Raw genomic sequence first — 21,879 nt, forward strand, 5'->3', positions numbered from 1 at the left:
ATATAAGAAAGGGTTTCCTTCAGTGGGGCTAATTAAAATCAGAAGATTGTAAAGTGTCTATTTTTGTCATTATTTAGTATTGACAAATCTCAGGAAGTAGTTCTGCCTAGATTTAATAAGTTGGATCTAATGATCTTTAACAGTCAACTCTAAATGCTTTAAACATATGCTTTTAATAGAGCAAACAGAGATTCTGTAATTTCTGTAACCTATTTTATAAATTACTCTGTGCTTATATAGTGTTCTTTGTAATAATTTGAAACTCTATACTCTTGCTTAAGCCATTACTTTCTCCTATTCTCTCCTTAGTGAAAGTAATGACTAGCCAACAAGTTCCATGTAATTGAGGTCCATAATTATCTGAAATCCTTGGAGCCAGATATATTTGGGATTTAAAATTTGGATGCATATTTCATGTATTCATCTAGGATGTCTGGGACAATACCATAGAATCTGTAATCAAACACTTAAATATATCTGTGTGAAATGTCTGAATATTCACACTGTATAAATAGCTTCACATAAATTTTTTTGTGTTTTGCCACCAGATTGATTTACCCACAAACTTAGATTTTTCAGAGCTTTTTGGATTTTGGAGTTATGGATAAAGAGATAGTACACATTATGTAAAATGTTGAATACTTTAACATTCTATAGTCCATGTTAAATCTATATAGTTAAACTTTTTATAGTAATTTAGTGGTAACACTGAAAGAAGATATTCAGCTTATTTCAATTCAGAGATGGCTGCCTGTAGCCATATTTTGAAATGGATTACAAGGCCATGTCTAGGCTTAGTAAAAAAGAGTGCCATGATCATTTAATTATAGCTGTCATGGTTGTAAACTGCAAGGTGGCAGCATATTTGTCAAATGTTTATTATCCCTAATATATCTCACTGAAGATAATGCTTTTGGATCTTTCTACCCTAGTTTTGTGTGTGTGGTTACATATGTATACCTTCTTGGTATCACAATGCATTTTAAGTCCAGGAGGCAGGTTCAAGGTAAGTCTGCCTCTTCAGCAAGATAAAAATATTGTAACACCTTTTCAGTGGGTACGAGATTTTCCTATTTATAAAGTAACCTTTATACAGGTCTACATAATTGCTGTAGAAAGACATAAAAACCACAAACAACCTTTGAAGACTACCTGTTCAGAAGAGAGTGTCGGAAACGGGTCGATTTCATCAGACGGGCTGCTTGACTTAGTCCACGCAGATCTTGGCACATTAAGTAGGCTCTGGCTTGCTGCGCTTCAGGATTTTGCTCTCCTAACTTTGCCTTCAGAATTTGCTTCCCAGCTTCCTGTTGAAGGTAAGGGGGGAAAATATTTACATAATCCCTAGAATGACAGTCAATAACATGTATTTTCAAAATTTCTCCATTAGCAGGTAATGTTTATCTGAAACATTTTCCCAGAATAATTTTCATTCATAGAATAAGCACGGGAGAGTTGCTTCAGGGTGGAGACCCTGAAGTTGAATCTCTAAGTCATAGGGCATGCTCGTCTTACCTCACAAGACACTGCCAAATCGCTCTCCAAAGTGGTTACAACCATGTATGTGCAACATACATTGCATACAAACAACATACATTACAAACAGCAACACGCTTCTGTTTTTCTACATCTTCCCATCATTATGTGTTATCATTGTTAATAATTTTTGTCAATCTGATGAGTATGAAAGAGTTTCATTGGTTTATTTCCTAGATTGGGAATCTTTTTTCATTGGTTTATTTTTCCATAAATCACCTAGTCATAATCTTTGCCCATTTTCTACTATTTGACATTTTCTTACTGACTTATTAATCCTTTACATATGTTTAATACTATTCCTTTGTGATTCCATATCTTGCAGGTATCTTCTCTCAGCCTGTAGTTTGCTCTTTCTTTTACCTTTTTAAAAGTAATATAATCAGTTGTTTATGGTTTTTGTATAGTGCCTGATACTTCTTTGTAACTTAAGGCCATAAAGAAATATAAGCTTTACAGTTTTGCTTTTTACATTTTGGACTTTAGTCCAGCTAGAATTTATATTATGTGTGTGGAATGAGGATAGGGATCAAATTTTATTTTTTAATTTTTAAAATTTTTTAAATTAATTTTTATTGGAGTATAGTCGCTTTACAATGTTGTGTTAGTTTCTGCTGTACAGCAAAGTGAATCAGTTATACATATACATATATCTACTCTTTTTTAGATTCCCTTAGGGATCTAATTTTATAGTCAGTTATTAATATTGCATTTTATGGATTGGATATTTGGTAGCTGCTTTTAATTTTCATGTTATTCCAAAATGGCTATTATTTTTTTTTACTCTTTGCTATGAATTTTAGGGTCAGCCTGTCAAGTTCTGTTAGAATTTTAATTGGAATTATACACAAAGAGATATGTGGAGTGTTTATTGTACTTTGTACCTTTCAATAGCATTAAAAATGGAAACAAAATGGAAATAAACTGATTTATTGACATAATTTATCAGCACATGTTAATGACACATAAATCATTAAAACGTAGCGTTGGGGGGAAGCAAGTTTAAAAAGGATACACACAGTATGAGGCTTTTAAGGAAACTCACACAAGAAATAACAGCATCTATTATTTATGAATACAAACGTCTAGAGTGAAAGTGTAAGACCATAATGAGAGTGATTCACAGTGACTTGAGGAAAGTGGTTACAAAAGGAGAGGCAAGAATTAGCGGTGTACAAAGTTTTAGGAGATTTTTGTTTGTTTTTTAAGAAAGAGATTTAAGAAAGACAAAATGTTAATCTTGGAGATAGGTAAATAGGTATCTGTTTTATACATGCATACACATACTCTGGTTTCTCTTCAGATCCTATAAATCTTTCACCTTCTAAACATGCATATACACATCACATATTTGTTTTAAAATATTTTGTGATTAAAAAAAAAAAAGTGGGGCTTCCCTGGTGGCGCACTGGTTGAGAGTCCGCCTGCCGATGCAGGGGACACAGGTTCATGCCCCGATCCGGGAAGATCCCACATGCCGCTGAGCGGCTAGGCCCGTGAGCCATGGCCGCTGAGCCTGTGCGTCCGGAGCCTGTGCTCCACAACGGGAGAGGCCACAACAGTGAGAGGCCCGCGTACCGCAAAAAGTAATAATAATAAAAAAGTTAAGAATTAGCCTGCAAATTTCTTATAAAGTTGTAAGGATACATCAGCCCTGTGACCCAACAGTTGTATGCTCAGGAGAAATAAAATCATTGATAACAAAATATTGATAATGTAGCAGCATGGATGAATCTCTGAAAACATTGTTAAACAAAAACTTAGTCACAGGGACTTCCCCTGGTGGTCCAGTGGTTAAGACTTCGCCTTCCAATGCAGGCGGTGCAGGTTTGATCCCTGGTTGGGGAGCTAGGATCCCACATGCATAGTAGCCAAAAAAACCTGAAACATGATACAGAAGCAGTATTGTAACAAATTCAATAAAAACTTTTTTTTAACTTATTTATTTTTATTTATTTATTTGGTTGTGTTGCGTCTTGGTTGCTGCGTGCGGGCTTTCTCTAATTGCGGCGAGCGGGGGCTCCTCTTCCTTGTGGTGTGTGGGTTTCTCATTGCAATGGCTTCTCTTGTTTCGGAGCACGGGCTCTAGGCGTGCAGGCTTCAGTAGTTGTGGCAAACAGGCTCAGTAGTTGTGGCGCTTGGGCTTAGTTGCTCCATGGCATGTGGGATCTTCCTGGACCAGGGCTCGAACCCGTGTCCCCTGCATTGGCAGGTGGATTCTTAACCACCACACCACCAGGGAAGTCCCGAAAAAAAACTTTTAAAACGGCCAACATCAAAAAAAGGGGTTTCCCTGGTGGCACAGTGGTTAAGAATCCACTAATGCGGGGGTACAGGTTCGAGCCCCGGTCCGGGAAGATCCCACATGCCACAGAGCAACTAAGCCCGTGTGCCACAACTACTGAGCCCGTGTGCCTAGAGCCCATGCTCCGCAGCAAGAGAAGCCACCGCAGTGAGAAGGCCATGCACTGCAACGAAGAGTAGAGAAAGCCTGTGCACAGCAATGAAGACCCAACGCAGCCAAAAATAAATAAATAAAATAAATAAATTTATTTATTTAAAAAAAAAAACCTCAGTCACAAACAAGTGCATACTGGATATTTTTCCATTTCTGTGAAGTCCAAGCACAGGCAAAACGTCTGTGGTGATAAAAGTCAACAAGTAGTTGCCAGGCTTCTCTGGTGGCACAGTGGTTAAGAATCTGCCTGCCAGTGCAGGGGACACGTGTTTGAGCCCTGGTCCGGGAAGATCCCACATGCTGAGGAGCAACTAATAAGCCTGTGCGCCACAACTACTGAGCCTGTGCTCTAGAACCCACGAGCCACAACTGCTGAGCCCTCGTGCCACAACTACTGAAGTCCGTGTGCCTAGATCCCGTGCTCTGCAGCAAGAGAATCCACAGCAATGAGAAGCCCACACACTGCAATGAAGAGTAGCCCAAGCTCGCCGCAACTAGAGAAACCCTGCGCAGCAACGAAGACCCAACACAGCCAAAAAATAATAATAATAAAATAAATGGATAAATTAAAAAAAAAAAAGTAGTTGCCTTGAGGTGTAGGGGACTGACTGGAAAGGGTCACAAAGGAAATTTTGGGATGATGGAAATGGTCTATATCTTGTAACAGATAAAAGGGAAAATGTAGTGTGAGCTAATCTCTTCATTTATTCCTCCTGACACTGTTTGCTTTCCCTTTTTTGTAGGTGGTGCTTTCTACACAGCAGAGACTAGTGAAAATGCAAAATCGCATTATTACAACTCCTGGGCGTTTATCCTCCACGCTACAGCACTGTGGCTTACAAGCACAGGCTTTGTTGTTGCTGACCCAGATGAGGGAGCACCTAATCTCTCAAGGCCTGTAACACCAACTTCCATGTGTCAGGGGTCATCATCTGGGGCTCCAGTAAAGTCCCCTGAGGATGTCTACACTGAGAGATTCCATCTTATTTTAGGTCAGTAAAAGACCTTACTAGCTTCTGACCCTACAGAGTTTTTCTTGAATTGTGCCCCCTGCCTATCAGCTCTTGGTGGCTATTACTTCATTCTTCATTAGGCATTAGTGATAGCCTTGATGTATACAAGTGAGTAAGCTTGTATACATCTTATAAAATTGCAAATTTCATTATATTAAGTCTAGAATGCCATTACAGGCTGGTTTTAGCATCGAGTTGAATGTATGTAAAATTTGCAAAAGAAACCTAGTTCTTTCCACATGGTTTTTTGGGGGTTTTTTTGCGGTACACGGGCCTCTCACTATTGTGGCCTCTCCCGTTGCGGAGCAGAGGCTCCGGACGCGCAGGCTCAACAGCCACGGCTCACAGGCCTAGCTGCTCTGCGGCATGTGGGATCTTCCCGGATCGGGGCACAAACCCGTGTCCCCTGCATCGGCAGGCGGACTCTCAACCACTGCGCCACCACGGAAGCCCTGGAACTTCATTTTTAAAGTGAAGTATCTTTCTAGGTACAGTGAGTTTCTAGAATAAATATTTTTCATACTTACCTTGTTCTGAGGAAACAAGTTATTAGATCATTACCTATAAATAAGTTATTAAGTGACATGTGAGAGTTATAAAGGCAAGTGATTAAGTAAGGTTTATGGTTCATAGAGCTTCTGTTATTCCTTACCAGGCCAAACATGACCGGATTTCTTATATCCTTGGGTATGTTAAAATTTTGTTTTTGCTTGCCTTGAGATGAGAGCTTTCTAAAAACAAACTTTTAGGACTTCCCTGGTGGTCCAGTGGCTAAGACTCCACGCTCCCAATGCAAGGGGGTGCTCCCAATGCAGGGGGCCCGGGTCCGGTCCCTAGTTCGGTCAGGGAACTAGGTCCCACGTGCCGCAACTAAGAGTTTGCATGCTGCAACGAAGATCCTGCATGAGGCAGTGAAGACCCAGGGCAGCCAAATAAATAAATATTTCTTTTAGATAAGAAAATTTTTAAAGATAAAAATGAACTTTTATATAATGAAGACTGGCAGGGCATAAGCTCTGCAGTACAATTACCTCAGTTCAAATTCTTGGTGTGCCCCATTGTAATGGACCTTTAGCAAACTATTTAAGTTCTGTGTGCTTAAAAGGAGTGGTAATAGGGCTTTCCTGGTGGCGCAGTGGTTGAGAGTCCGCCTGCCGATGCAGAGGACACAGGTTCGTGCCCCGGTCCGGGAAGATCCCACATGCCGCTGAGCCTGTGCGTCTGGAGCCTGTGCTCTGCAACGGGAGAGGCCACAACAGTGAGAGGCCCACGTACCACTAAAAAAAAAAGGAGTGGTAATAATAGTACCTACTTTCTCAGATAGTGTGAGAGTGAAATGATATACTTAAAGTGCAACGCCTGATACATGGTAATCACTCAATAAGTTTTAGTCAAAATAAAGTTATGAAACTCTACATGTTAAATTCTCTGGTGCAATTTTATTGTAATTTTTGCAGTAGTGTGCAAGCCTAATTGAGATTATTATTTGTGACATGTTGATAAAAACAAACTATTAAGAGATTGCCTTATCACTTAATTGTTTAGTCTTAAATTCATTGTGGTTTATTTGCATTATCTTTTTGCTAAGTTCATTTGTATATCTTATCAAAATACAAAATTATTTAACTTCATAAACTAAGAATCTCAAAGAAGCCTCGTTCTCTTTTTCTGCTTTCTACAGGAATCAGTGTGGAATTTCTGTGTTCCTTACGTTCAGATGCAACCATGGAAAGCATTACTGCTTGTTTACATGCGTTACAGGCCCTTCTAGATGTTCCTTGGCCCAGATCTAAAATTGGCAGTGATCAGGTGATTTCTTGTTTTTTGTTTGGCTTCTGTACATGTCAAGGAACAGGAACAGAAACATGTCCAGGTTACTACAGTGAATAGGGAGTAAACACGGAGAAGTAAAAAGGAAACTAAAAAACTGCACAGCTAGGCCTCAGAACTGAAATGGCATCAGCAACTGTGCTGACCCAGGAGCAGTCATGCCTCTTTCTGCCACTTTCTGTCTCTGCTTCTGTCGCACTTATTTCTGCTGCCACCAGCCAACCACTCCGTGTAGCATGTGAACTTTTTGCAGTGATAGGAAGGTTCTGTATCATACTGTCTTTGTCTCTTTCCGCTTCAGTGCACCCTGCTCTTCGTATATACCTGTATCTTATACCCCATTTCCCTGAGAGAGTTTCTTTTTGGTTCACATAGTTATTGTCATTTACATAGTATTCCTCTTGGCTGAGTTCTCTATCCAAGTCTTTTTAAGAGACGACTGGCTAGTCTCTAGGTGGAGTCAGACACTAATATCAGACCCAGCTGTGACCATGGTTAAAAGATCACTGTACACAACTGATTCACTTTGTGATACAGCAGAAACTAACACACCATTGTAAAGCAATTATACTCCAATAGAGATGTTAAAAAAAAAAAAGATCACTGTACACAACTGATTCACTTTGTGATACAGCAGAAACTAACACACCATTGTAAAGCAATTATACTCCAATAGAGATGTTAAAAAAAAAAAGATCACTGTACAAAGAATGGCACTTCCTTTAACTGCTTTTCCAAGAGCAGCTCTGTATTGGGCAGGCACCCTTAGCATCAGGTACTACCAGTATATTGAATTGTATATTAAATTGACTCTTGGATGTTAAGAAAAGTGGGATGGTATGATTTCTTTTCTATACAGACAGTTATTTAACTTATTACTACCATCGTTTACTAGGTTTAAAGTATTAATCAGGCTCCTGCCTGACTTGGATTGTACTTGAATAAATTTTAAACTTTTTTTGCTTGTTTATTCTGTATGTTAAAACAAGTATCATAGGGGCTTCCCTGGTGGCGCAGTGGTTGGATGTCTTCCTGCTAATGCAGGGGACGCGGGTTCGAGCCCTGGTCTGGGAGGATCCCACATGCCACGGAGCGACTGGGCCCGTGAGCCACGACTACTGAGCCTGCGCATCTGGAGCCTGTGCTCTGCAATGGGAGAGGCCGCGATAGTGAGAGGCCCGCGCACCGTGATGAAGAGTGGCCCCGCTTGCCACAACTAGAGAAAGCCCTCGCACAGAAACGAAGACCCAACACAGCAAAAATTAATTAATTAATAAACTCCTACCCCCAACATCTTTAAAAAAAAAAAAGTATCATAATGACAGTTTTACTATTATTTTCAAAGATTAAAGAAAGCCACCAGAGTAACCAATAGAAAAGAAAAGGGGAAAATGAAATAGTATTTGTCCAGTGTATTTTATTCTTTAGAGAGATATTCATTCTGTGCTTAATAACTTACCACTTTTAATGTCATACTTCGCCATCATTCTTTATTAGTACTAGAAAACCTTAATATAAATCTAGGAATCTACATGGCAGTCCTTATATACTTTTAGCCACATCTTTCATCTTGTTTTAGAAATCTCGTTTGTTTTCCCACTTTAGGACCTGTGTGAAAATGATCTTTTGTCATAGTGCCATCTCCCACAAGATTGGACAAAAACCAACCTGGAATTGGTTTAAAGTGGAGCAAGTGTTACATAACTTTATTGCCCTAACACCTTTATTTTTTATGGACCATTGTTTCTTTCTCTGAATTTTGTCATGGCATTTAACATTGGTATTTTTTTTTTAAGTATGTAATTTTCCATATAGTCTCACCTGTTTTTTGTGGTAGGACTTGGGTATCGAGTTGTTGAATGTACTACATCGAGTAATTTTGACCCGAGAATCACCTTCCATTCAGCTGGCTTCTCTTGAAGTGGTAAGGCAGATTATCTCTGCAGCTCAAGAACATGTGAAGGAGAAAAGACGAAGTGCAGAAGGTGAATGTTCCTATAATGCCAAATTAATCACATGGCATCATTATTTTTTAAAGTACTACTTATGTGTCTATGTCGTTCTGAGAATCTGTTGTGTATAGTACAAATCTCTAGGTATGGCTTCAAATCCTCTCATGCGCCTCTACATGTTAGCTTGGATGTTGTCAGTAGCTAAACTACTATTCCTTGGGAAAATTAGAATTTTAACAGCCCTGGAAGGAAAAAAAATTCTTTATACTGATTGAGTACTTACTTTTAAGTGTTTACCAATGTACACGGAAAGAACTACTGACAATTCTTTAATAACTTAAGTTTTGCAAAGTGATTAAATTGTTCATTTACAAGTCAAATTTGGCATTGGTGAGTTTATCACTTAAGATTACATTTGACTACCTATAACAGAAAATCCAATATAACAGTAGATTTAAAACATGAGGACTTATTCTCTCATCTAAAAGAAGTCCAGAAGTTGGCAGTCCTGGGCTGAGATGGCAGCTTCTTAAAGACATCAGGGACCTCAGTTCCTATCTTTCTGCCCAGCCACTACCAATATTAAGGTGGTAAGGTCAGTGCTGGAGCTCTAGCTATCAGGTTCACACCTTAACAGCAAGGAGTTAACCAGACAATATTTTAAGGCCGAGAAGGTCACCGAGGATTTCTTTTGATCCATTGCAATAAGAAGTCCACATGAAGACAAATACTTTTACCTCCATAACTTTCTCTTTCATTCTTTAAGACCCAAGACTTCACCCATTTAAATGTGTTACCTACAACAGAAATGAACTAAACTGCCATCTACCAGAAGCAAAACAAACCTGAAGCATTTATTCAACATTGTTCTTTTTGTCTTTTAGTTGATGATGGGGCTGCTGAAAAAGAAACCTTGCCAGAATTTGGAGAGGGCAAGGACACAGGAGGACTTGTGCCTGGGAAATCTTTGGTCTTTGCAACACTGGAATTGTGTGTATGCATTCTAGTTAGACAGCTCCCAGAGCTAAATCCTAAATTGACAGGTAGCCCAGGAGTAAAAGCTACAAAGCCACAGATGCTGTCAGAAGATGGAAGTAGGTTGGTTTCCGCTGCATTAGTTATCCTCTCTGAACTTCCTGCAGTGTGCTCTCCTGAAGGTATGTTGTGGTGTTTGATTTGCTTTACTTGACCTGGAAGGAGAGAAATGGTTTTGATAGATAATGGAGGTAATGGTTGCTTATCTTTTCCTCATTACACAAATGCTGATCCCCAAAGCTTTGCATATGGTCTTTAATCCTCTGAGGTTAACATTACATTCTAGTAATCTGTTTTACTAAAAGGGTGAAAGTAAATACAGAGACAGCATGTACTCTACATAGATAGTCTCTTCCATGGTTGAGAATATTGTAAACCCATCGATGGCAATTACTAGCTCTTAGGCATTTTTTGGTATACAGTATCTAATGGACTTTCCCTGCCTCAGTGACAACAGAAGCTTCTCATCATATCCAGTTCTGTTTTGAATCAAGTCCATGCTTTTAATATAGTGTTTAAGGCTCTGCAGAGTACAACTGCCTCCTGATTCCTTCTGTGAACCTTAAACCCAGGAGGCTTCATGCATATCCCTGTTCTGTACTATTGTCGATGGTGTTACTTGATTCGAAATGACCCCACCCCTTCTCTCCTTCGTAAAATTTTGCCTTCCTTTCAAGTTCAGCTCCAGCCCTACCTCATCTGTGAAGGCTTCCCTAAAAACTCTGGCTCATATTGAGTTTTGTTTTGTTTTTCTTTTTCTTTTTTTTGTTTGTTTGTTTTGTGTGTGTGTGTGTAGCTTCCATATGTAGATATGTAGTTTTTATGTGTCATATAGAGGTATATGTAATTGATTATTATAGAAAGAGAAGATAAATATATATACAGACATATGTCTTGTTTCCAGTGAAATTTTGTATCCTCTAGTACATAATAGGGACTCAGTATTTAATAGATACTTCTTAATTGGTAAGCATATTTCTGCTTAAATGTGTCTTGACCAACTTACATACATTCTGTCCTATTTTTAACATGACTTTAAGCTTCAGTTTGACTTTTAAACCTGTATTCCTTGTTCTCACACACTGTGTTATACCAATAGTAGCAGAAAAAGTGACTAGCAGAGGACTGGGGGCAAAAATATACGATATGAGTTTTATTGATAGCCTCTGGGAAAATTGACTATTTTAGCTTTAGTCTCTTCTCTTTCACTTTAAACAAAGTGACTTTTTAACTAGTTAGTGGCCATGGAAACTTTAATATTTTGTACTGAATGATTCACTACAAATTGCTTCAAAAGGGTTTAATATAAAATCCAAATGGATAGTGATAGTGGTTATACCACATTGTGAATGTACTTAATGCCACTGAACTATTAAAAATGATTAAAATGGTAAATTTTTTGTTCCATATATTTTACCACACTAAAAAGTAAAAATAAATTCAATGTTTGTCAACTACCAAATAAAACAAAGTAACACAGCAATGGATAATGGTACTGTGATATACTTTAAATAACATCTCCAATTATAACCAAAATTTAATCCACCCTTTAAAATCTTAAAGTTATTTAAATTATCTTAACAGTTATAATCCCTAATGGAGAATAATCTCAAAAGCTAGAAATCTTTGACATTATCTAACTCATTTGGTGATTTCCTTTGAGGAACTGTATATAGACTGAAATAGTGTTTTTTAAAAACATTACAGGAAGCATCTCAATCCTCCCTACTATACTGTACCTCACAATTGGAGTCCTCAGAGAAACTGCTGTGAAGTTACCTGGGGGCCAGCTATCTTCAACAGTTGCAGCTTCCCTGCAGGCTCTGAAAGGAATATTATCTTCTCCCATGGCCCGAGCAGAAAAGAGCCATACTGCTTGGACTGACCTTCTCCGTAGTGCTTTAACAACAGTTCTTGACTGCTGGGATCCAGGTAATTTAGGCTCTTTGGAAGCAGTTGTTCAGTTTGTTTTAAAAAGCAAGAGGGACAGTTTTTTGAGAATAAGCTATTTACTTGATCGTGTTTGGCAGTCTCACCTAAAGGAGACCATAGTTCACTACATACTTGTTTAGAGGATATGTATCGTAGACAGAAAATATCTATGGTCTCATTTTAGTATCTTTTTTTTTTTTGCGGTACATGGGCCTCTCACTGTTGTGGCCTCTCCCGTTGCGGAGCACAGGCTCCGGATGCGCAGGCCCAGCGGCCATGGCTCATGGGTCTAGCTGCCCCGCAGCATGTGGGATCTTCCGAGACCGGGGCACGAACCCATGTCACCTGCATCGGCAGGCGGACTCTCAACCACTGCGCCACCAGGGAAGCCCCCTCATTTTAGTATCTTTAACGTTAATGCAATTAAATGACTGGCAGCCTGTATGTTGACAGTGAGAGACCTTCAAATGTAATAGTATGTTAATTTTAAAATACAGTATCATCCATGTCTAGCTGACAGAACTTTTTTAATATGCACAATGTACTGAAAACTGCATAAGGTATACATTATAAATATAATACAGGACTGATCTGTCCCTCCGGGACCTACTAGCTAAGTGACTAGACAAGTTATCCAACTTCTCTGAGCCTTAGTTTTCTCATTCACAAAATAAGGAGATTGTGTTGCAGGAGACTGTTAGAGCAATAACATAACATGCGAAAAGCATCTCGCTTTTTACCTGGCATATATCTATAAATGATAGCTAGTATTATGTTCAATATCCATTAAACTTAGTTTTTCCCTTTGTTATTGTTGAGTAGGTCTTATTTTCAACATTATGTCATGGTAATTGTAAAAAGTGTTTAGACATATTATAAATTATCTCCTTTTTTAAAAAAAATATTTGGCTGCATCAGGTCTTAGTTGTGGCACATGGGATCTTTTGTTGCAGCGTGTGGGTTTCCCTCTAATTGTGGTGCACAGGCTCCAGAGCACATAGACTCAGTAGTTGCAGCGTGCAGGGCTGTCTAGTCGTGGCTCACGGGCTCTACAGCGCACAGGCTTAGTTGCCCCGCGGCATGTGGGATCTTAGTTCCCTGACCAGGGATCGAACCCACATCCCCTGCATGGGAGGTGGATTCTTAACCACTGGACCACCAGGGAAGTCCCTATCCCTGCCTTCTTTGTTCTGTTTATCAGTATCACAATTCACCATATTCTGTTTTGTATGGTAAAAAGGTCTCAGTTGAATTAGCATTTATTGACCACATACTTTGTGCCCAAAGTTGGGAGTCTAGGGGAGGCTAGTGCCATAAGGTATGATTAATACCATAGGAGCTCCTTGAAGGCAACAGTAATGTCTTATTTATCACTGCCTTTCTAGTATTAAAAAAAGGAGATAGGGACTTCCCTGGTGGTCCAGTGGTTAAGACTTTGCTTTCCAATGCAGGGGGTATGGGTTGGATCCCTAGTCGGGAAGCTAAGATCCCACATGACTCGTGGCCAAAAAACCAAAACATAATACAGAAGCAATATTGTAACAAATTCAATAAAGACTTTAAAATTGGTCCACATCAAAAAAAAACTTAAAAAAAAAGACCAACTGGCAAAAGTTAGAGTAGCCAGCTCTGTTTGAGTGAATCAGGCAGAGTGTCACAGTAGGGTTCTCTGGAAGCTCATGCTGAGATGGAGTTTGGGGAGCAAGAGGCTTATTAAGGAACAACGCCTGTGAAGGGAATGGGGAAAGCAGTCTTGGGCTAAAGAAGCCAAGCTGCAGGACCAGCATCCAGCAAAGCTCAGCATGCCTGCTGGGCGGCTCTGAATATTGCCTGTCAGTGCCTCCCATAGGACAACAGTGTCTACACTCCCTCAGATGTGGCTGCCCCCTGAAGACTGTGATCTCAGTCAAGCAAACTCGGGGGCTGAGGCCAACCCTGAGGAGCTAACAGCTGACCTCATGCCTCACAGCTGGGCAGCACCTGCCCTCACGAAGGGGAGCTCAGTGCTACACCTCTGTAGCTACCACAAGAGTCTTCTCAAAACGGTCAGTTTCTTAAAGGATTAGAAGGCATTCTCCATTCTCCACGTGGACATCATAGAAAAGGATTCTCGTGCAACATTTTGATCTAAGACCAGCAGACCTAAATAGCATGGTACATTTGGGGACGGCAAGTAGAGCAACGAGAGAATGTGGGTTTGAGGGGTAAGAGTAAGAGGGTGGTGAATGGTGGTTAGTAGAGATGGAAGTTGGATGGTAAGTGGGGCCAGATAATGGAAGGTTTGGCATGATTGGTAATTTGGGCTGCCTTCAATAGGCATGTGTTCTTAAAACTGGAGTAAAGTGATGGGATTTGCATTTCTAAAGACTCACTCTGGCAGCAGTATAGAGAAAAAAGCAAGACTGTTGGAGACAAGGTAGTAGCAGTAAGGATAACAAGGAATGAAATAATGAAAACTAAAATGTTTAGCAAGTATTAACAGAATTTACTGATAGTTTGGTTTAGGAGTTGAAAGGGGTAAGGTGAGTTGGGTGTTCATGGTGCCCTTAACAGAAATACCAAAGTGAGGGTTTTCAGGGGAAGATAGTGAGTTTTTTTTTGAAATGTCTACAGGATAATCAAGTGGAATGAAATATGAAGCGGTCTGGGCTTCAAGAAAGTCTGGCTAGAGATGGTTTTAGACTGCATGCGTTTGGGAGTGGTCAGTGGGATGGTTGAAATCACCTAACTTGGGTTTATGCAACAAGATGGGAGGAGATTCCGAATATAATGCAGAAACAGAAGCCAAAGAAAAGAGAGTTTTAATGACTTGAGAGTGGTCAGCAGTGTAAAATACGCTGTGGAGATCACGCTCACAGTGTTGAGGTACAAGAGAGGAGTAAGGGAGGGGAAGGATCAAGTACAGGCTCCTCTCGACAGGGAGACGAGAAAGCTGAAGGAAGATACAGGGTCAAGGAATTTTATTTTATTTTATTTTTTAGATGAGGCTGTAATATGAGTTCATGCTTATGGGGAAAAAAAGGTGGAAACTGGGTTGGAGTTGGAACTATTAGGGAGGGAAGCAGCATCCCTTTTCTAGGCAGAAAGGAAAAAAATTCACAGCACATTTAGAAGGATGAGTCTGCCAGTGTGAGGGAGGAAAGGAGGTATGGATGGAAAGTAATAGGCGTAAGTTGTTAGGTTGAATTATGATGAGCTTGCCTCTTTCATCACACACACACACACACACACACACACACACACAGATGGTTTTCTGTTGTCTGTCAGAGAATGAGGTTAGGACACTGAGGATTTGGACTAGCTACTGAGAAGAATTAAGGAAGGAGCTGACAGGGAAAACATTTGCTACATAACAAATTGCTCCAAAACTTAGTGACTTCAAACAACAAACATTTGTTACCTGACCGTTTTTGAGGGTCAGGAATTGGGGAGCAGCATAGCTGGGTGGTTCTGTCTTGGGGTCTCTCTTGAGGTTACTGTTAAGATGTTGACCAGGGTCACAGCTAAAGACCCCATTTCCAAGGGGACTCGCTCATGGCTGTTGGTAAGAGGCCTCAGTCTCTCACTGGCTGTTAGTTAGCAGGAGGCCTCATTTCCTTACCACATAGGCCTCTCCATGGGGCTTAATGCTAAGCGAACCTTGCATCTATTGTAGGTAAAAGAGAATGGGTATAATGGAATTTGGGCAGGGCTGGGAGAATAAGGGAATTTTAGAAGAAATGGGAAGAGGAACCCAGGAGAACTTTATCTTACGGAGAATAAAAAGACATTTTTACTAAACAGACTAGCTATTATAGTTTCAAGTTGCTATAAATGACTAAGAATAACTTGGCTGTATGTGAAGCACTATGGCATCATGGTTAACAGTATGCTTTCTGGAATTAAACTGAATGCCTTACTAACTGTGTGATTTGGGCAAATGACTGAATTTCCGTTCCTCAGTTTCTCATCCATAAAATGGGGGAGATAAGTGTACCTACCTCACGATGCTAATGAGGATTAACTATAAGTGCTTATAATAATACTGTCATAATTTAAATGTTAACCATGCACCTATTTTACCTTAAAATTATTCAAATTATTTTTATAAAATAAATCCTACCCATCCATAGTATTTTGCTTTCATTGCTGCTGTGTCTCAGGTGTCAGCTCAAACACTAATTTCCTAAACCTTTCTCAGACTGCCCAATGTAGCAACTCCTGGGTTGCTTTCTATTATCTCTTAATACATTTTTTATATTCATAGACCTTGTGACTAGCTGAAATCCTTTATTTACTTCTTGGTATATTCTGTATCTTCTCTGTAAATTGTATTCTCAGTGCCAAAAAGAGTGCTGGCACATAGAAAATGTTTCTTAAGTATTTGATGAGTGAATGTTACCAAACCTTCTACATATATATGTAATTTTTTTCATAAGTAGTAATCCATTCTTACACAATTTAATGAGTTGAATTTGCCACAACTTTTCCTTTTCAAATAACATTGATTTTTCCACAAGAGGTTCATTAAAATTATTTAATGAGAGTATGACTTTGGGAAATGAAGTAAATTACATCCAGTAGAAAATTCCTTTAAATGATTGTGGCACACACAGATATTTTCAAATTTTTCTGTACTGTTAAGAAATGGTATATGTAGCAAACAAAGTGCTAAGTTATTTTCGCTTGACACGTGTATTATCAAAATATGAATACTTTAAACTTAACAAAGAAAAAACAACTGTCCAAGCATTTCTGTATTTCTCCACAATAAAAATAATAATATAACAGCTAATTTATATTGAGCATTATGTGCAACATGCTATTCTGAATGCTTTGCGAGGATTAACTCATTTAATCCTCATAACCTTATAAATTTAAGTACTGTTACTTTCATTTTACAGATGAGAAAACTGAAGATGGGGTTAAATATCCAAGGTCACATAACTAGTTAATGCATATTCCTAGTAAATGTATATAAGTATTTACTGATGTCTTTACTTATGAAGACTGTAATTTCTTTGGTAATTCTTGACTCTAGAATTACTTAAAATGCATATTTTAAAGCTACAGCATTTGCCAGGATTCTTAGTCAGTCAGTCCGTATTACTGTCTGTAATCCTTAGGTACACAAAAGAAATTACTACCAAACTAGAGACAGCTTCACAGCTGTATATAAGAGTAAATATGACAGTGTTGGGATCTGTTTCTCATAGATTATTTCTTTTTAGTAGCTGGAACACACCAAGAACTTGATGAAGTCAGTCTGCTTACTGCTATCACAGTATTTACTTTGTCTACCAGTCCAGAAGTAACTACGATCCCATGCCTTCAGAAGCGCTGTATTGAGAAATTTAAGGCTACTCTTGAGATAAAAGATCCTATGGTAAGTGTGTTTAGAAGATAGATGTTTGTAATAGGAACATGTTTAGGCTTTTGCAAAACTTTTCCTTATGATTTTGTTGATTCCAACAGAAAGTACCAGACTGAAATTTATTTTTAGGTTTGGATTTAATTCATGTTCTTGGGTTGACAAAGTCAAATAATAATGGTCTTGTGTTTTGGGCCTGAGGATGGAATGTAGTTAGTTGGAGAAAGATAAAGAAAATGTTTTTTAAAAAATTAAAAAAAAAAAAAAAAAACCTAAATTTGAAATAGGGGCATCTTAAAATTGATATATCCCTAGAACTTCAGTGGATTTCCTTTCAAAAAAAAAAGGAAAGGAAGACTCTAGCATGTGCCTTCAGTATATGACTGTAAAATAATGGGACCTATTTCAAAAGCAGCATATACAAATTAATCCCATTCCTTTCTGGCCCTTTTATTTGCTAAATTAATTTCCTATGCTGTTATGTGGTACAAAATAAGTTTTGTAGCACATGATCACAAATAGACTCCTAAAATTTAGTAACCAGATTTTCTCTCAGAAAAAAAATAATCATTCAAATGAATAAAGGATGGTTTATATATTTGCTGTATAGTCATCTCCTTTTGTTCTCCTGTCCTGTTTGTTTCCTCTAGCCTAACAGGAGCTTTACGTAGCAGTCTCAAAGTGGTGCCTCCAGTATGTGATGACACATAATTAATATGGTCCAGACATGGTTCCTTAAAACCTTCATAGCATCAAATATATGTGATTTTCATCTAAAACATTTTCCAAAATCTCCAAAATATTTTTCAAGTTTGTGTGTTTGTTTGATTTTTTACATTATAGAGAGACAAATGAGGGGGAAAATGGGAACTAGTCAAAAGAAGAAAAATTAACCACTTTATTCCCACTCCAAGCTGTCACAACCACTGTTAGCATGCAAGTTTGAATACCTGTTAGTGCTTGGACTTCCAAAATTAAAGATAAATTAGAAATAAAATAAATTTAAGTGTGGGAGGGGAGGCTTTAAATTTTTTTCATTTACATTTTTTAATTTACTTTAAAAATTTACATTAAAACTTACATTTTAATATAAATGTAAATTTATATTTACAGTTTACACTATTTTTGTCTTTTTTCTGATTAGGTACAAATCAAGACCTATCAGCTCCTACTTTCCATTTTTCAGTATCCGAATCCAGCTGTTTCCTACCCGTACATTTACTCTTTAGTATCCTCTATCGTGGAAAAACTGCAGGAAATAGACAAAAGAAAACCTGAAGACACTACTGAGCTTCAGATCTTTCAAGAAGGCATAAAGGTCTTGGAAGCACTGGTAGCCATTGCTGAGGAACAGCATCGTAAGTGCTAGCACTAAATGCATACTAAATCAGAATCTGTCCAAAATCAGAAATTTAATGTTATTTAAAATGTAAAACATCCCATTAGTCACTTAGCATTATATTTTCACACTCGTGGAAAGGCAGGTGTTGATGTTAATCAACAGTATTGATACTGTTTTGTATTAATTTGGGAGAAGAGACTGGAAGAACTGCTTCCCTTCAAGTGGGGGAAATATGTCCAGATCAAGTGTATAAGAAACATTTACATCCCTGAACCTGGGGCTTACATCATTTGTTTACTTTCCAGGCTCTCAGCTGGTGGCCTGTCTTCTGCCCATCCTCATTTCCTTCCTTTTGGATGAGAATGCTCTGGGATCAGCAACTTCCATAATGAGAAATCTACATGACTTTGCTTTGCAAAATCTCATGCAGATTGGGCCTCAGTATTCATCAGTTTTTAAAAGTGTAATGGCTTCCTCTCCAGCCTTGAAAGCCCGCCTTGAAGCTGCTATAAAGGGCAATCAAGAAAGTGTCAAACTCAAGATACCAACATCTAAACATACTAAGAACTCTGGAAAGAATTCAAGCATCCAATTAAAGACCAACTTCCTCTGATGTTTTTTTTGAATAGTAAGCACCTTAACACAATACTTGATCATTTCTTTCACTTTGGGGGCAAAAGTGGCATTTTAGACACAAGTGCACTTGGAGGCTGTTTGTTTTAACTTAAATTGCTTTGAAAAGTCACAGCAAACTTAACATTTTTTGTGGGTTTCTTTTTTTCCTTCTTTCATATAATAAAATCACAGAGCTCTGTCAGAATTCTTGCCAGGAATTTCAATAAAGTGCTAAAGAACTAAACTTAGAAAACCAACCACTGCTTTAAAAGCAAAATTTATTTCTTCTAATAGTCCATACACACATAGTACTATGACATATATAAATCTGACTCTAATATAAATTATCTGCATTTATGTTGTATCTCGATTGCCAGTTTAAAATTCGGCTTTATTCAATAATTGTATTAGACTTTCTTGGATTTCTCAAACAACGTAAATGATTGGCAAGCTATTTAGGAAACTTGGTTTAGAATTATCTAAAATATGTAATAGTACAAATTATTTAATGCCCTACAGTGTGACTTAAGATTTGGTGTCTATAATATCATGGCTTTTTACCATCTATTGGTTTTATTTGTATTGAGTTCAGAAAATTGAAATTTTAGTCATTTTAAATAGAATAGGGCATTTCCACTTCAATTTCGCACATGGATTTTCTTTTACCTCTGTTCCTAATAATTTTCATCATTTTCATTTATGGCAAACATTCATACCAATGAGTTTAATATAGATTCGTATCTATATTTAAATTAACTATGGGTTCATATAAATGTCAAATTTAGTACAACAAATTTAGATCCTCAGTGAATACAAGTATGTTTTTTTTAACATGAAACATATTTTAATATAGAAAAAATCTAATGATAAAGTCATATTGGTTGAAGGATAATTTTTAATTATTGATGGTCATTGACTCTCCTTCCACTTCAGTGTTATACTGTGTGAATCAAGCACTGTGTCAGAACAAAGCATTTCCCTGTTAAAAATTAAAACCCGAAGCGAGAGGGGCATGTTCAGAATGGAGAGACAGACACTTGGAGTCAAGAGAAAGCAATGTGATGGTACTCTATTTTATTATGTTTGTATATAAATACACTTGTAAATCGTTCAGAATGAAAGCATTTGACAAATTCTAACACTACAATCAGTTTTTCTAATTTACATAAATAAAGCTAATTTTCTTTATCATTCTTGTATTTGAAATTATTTTACTTACAAAAGATGATTGGTTAGTCTCACAGAGTGCAGAAAATCATTTCTGTGGAGCAAATAATATTTTCTCTGAAACTTAGCCTGTTTTCTGAGGGGAGCCCTTTCTTTGGAACATTCTTTGCAATGGTTTGCATTCTTTGTCTTTCTAATTATCTCTATATGAATTTGACTGTATACTCATTATTGTTTCCTTCACCTGAATGCCCTTCTCTCCCTTGTTCTATCTGGCTGACTCCCAGTCCTTTTATGCCTGGTTTAAATGTCACTTCCCCTTGATAACTCCTTAATGCTTCTTACCCTCCTCTCAAACCAAGCAAATGTAACTGCTTCTTCATCTGTGTTCCTGCAGTACTTTATATATTATTCTATGCACTGAACATCACATTGCATTTTAATACTCCCTTTTAGACTGTGTCTTAAAGGGAGAAATTTTGTCTTCTGTAACTGCCTGTGTGGCATCAACTAGATACTTAAAAAACTGTTGAACTGTACTGGTGTAGGATGAATTTGAGCTGAGAAATTTATTCCTTTGCCAAGGCAAATGCTGGACTGGGATATTCTCAGGATATAGTTTTTTCATTTTTTTGTTTCTTTTGTATTGTTTTTTATTTCATTTAGTTTGTTCTTAAACATTAAGATTTCTGCTCCTCATTTAGTGACCTGGATTTAAAGGTGCTATATGAATATCAATAGTTGCGAAAAAATATGTCCAGTGTCATGGAATTAGGAACTTTGAGTTGGTCACAATTCTGTAGGCTTTTTTTAATGTATCATCTTGTTTAATACAATACTGAATTAGTAAAGATACCCTTACTGATACAGAAATTAAGGCTTAACGGCTGAGACTTGAACCCACCTTTCTGATCCCAGGTTCCAAGCTAGAGACAGAAAAGGTCCGTTGGTGGTCCTGATTCTATCAAGGTAAAGCTTTTCTCTTCTTTCACTGTTCCACATTCCTTCCAGAGCTTTCTTCACTCCTAGTTGAAGATACTTTCATTTAATATTTCTCCAAATTGCCACCAAAAGTTTTCTGGCTAATACAACAAGGAAAAAGTGGGAAAAATTTGTGACGTCTACAATTTCAATGGGAATAATGATTACATGATTAGTTGTTGATATAAGTTCTGATTTGTTTAAAGGTGAATAGTTAAGACTGAAAAACACATCAAAAATTCTTTACATCTGTTTTATTTTAACAAGTCTCCAGTTGTTATAAAGCAGTTGCACTTTAACTTGGTAATTCTTTACAAACTTAATGTGTTGATGAGCAACTTGGATGAAACAAAGTGGTATACATAATGTTTGCTTGAGCTTTATGTTTTCCTGAGGGAAGAAATACAGCCCAAACTACTAGTTGAGTCTCATTTAACCCACTATTTAAAAGCTTATCATGGAAAGACTTATAAAGTAACATCAGAAAGACCAGATTTCTATAAATAGAGCATCCGAAGCAAAATTTCTACTTCTATAAATCAAACTTCACTGCCCACCTAAAAGGAACATTAAGGCACTTTAAAAGATACAAATAAGTGCTATAAAAGAGATACAAGGATAGTGCTATGGGAACCCAGGGAAGAAAACTGACGCTTCTGAGATGGACT

At 37.8% G+C, this 21,879-nt stretch overlaps 1 protein-coding gene across 1 annotated transcript in view; it reads left to right on the top strand.

Annotated features, from left to right (window-relative positions):
* Positions 1–19,061, top strand: part of HEATR5A (HEAT repeat containing 5A) — a 91,441-nt gene extending 72,380 nt beyond the window's left edge. The window contains exons 27-35 of the mRNA XM_065871438.1: positions 1,097–1,316; positions 4,738–4,986; positions 6,689–6,816; positions 8,675–8,822; positions 9,674–9,946; positions 11,532–11,756; positions 16,967–17,121; positions 18,251–18,464; positions 18,754–19,061. Of these exons, the coding sequence (XP_065727510.1) occupies positions 1,097–1,316; positions 4,738–4,986; positions 6,689–6,816; positions 8,675–8,822; positions 9,674–9,946; positions 11,532–11,756; positions 16,967–17,121; positions 18,251–18,464; positions 18,754–19,061 (1,920 nt within the window). The remainder of the gene's footprint in view (positions 1–1,096; positions 1,317–4,737; positions 4,987–6,688; positions 6,817–8,674; positions 8,823–9,673; positions 9,947–11,531; positions 11,757–16,966; positions 17,122–18,250; positions 18,465–18,753) is intronic.
* The last annotated feature ends 2,818 nt before the right edge of the window (positions 19,062–21,879 follow it).

This window comes from Phocoena phocoena, chromosome 2 (assembly GCF_963924675.1).
Source record: "Phocoena phocoena chromosome 2, mPhoPho1.1, whole genome shotgun sequence".
Taxonomy (NCBI): domain Eukaryota; kingdom Metazoa; phylum Chordata; class Mammalia; order Artiodactyla; family Phocoenidae; genus Phocoena; species Phocoena phocoena.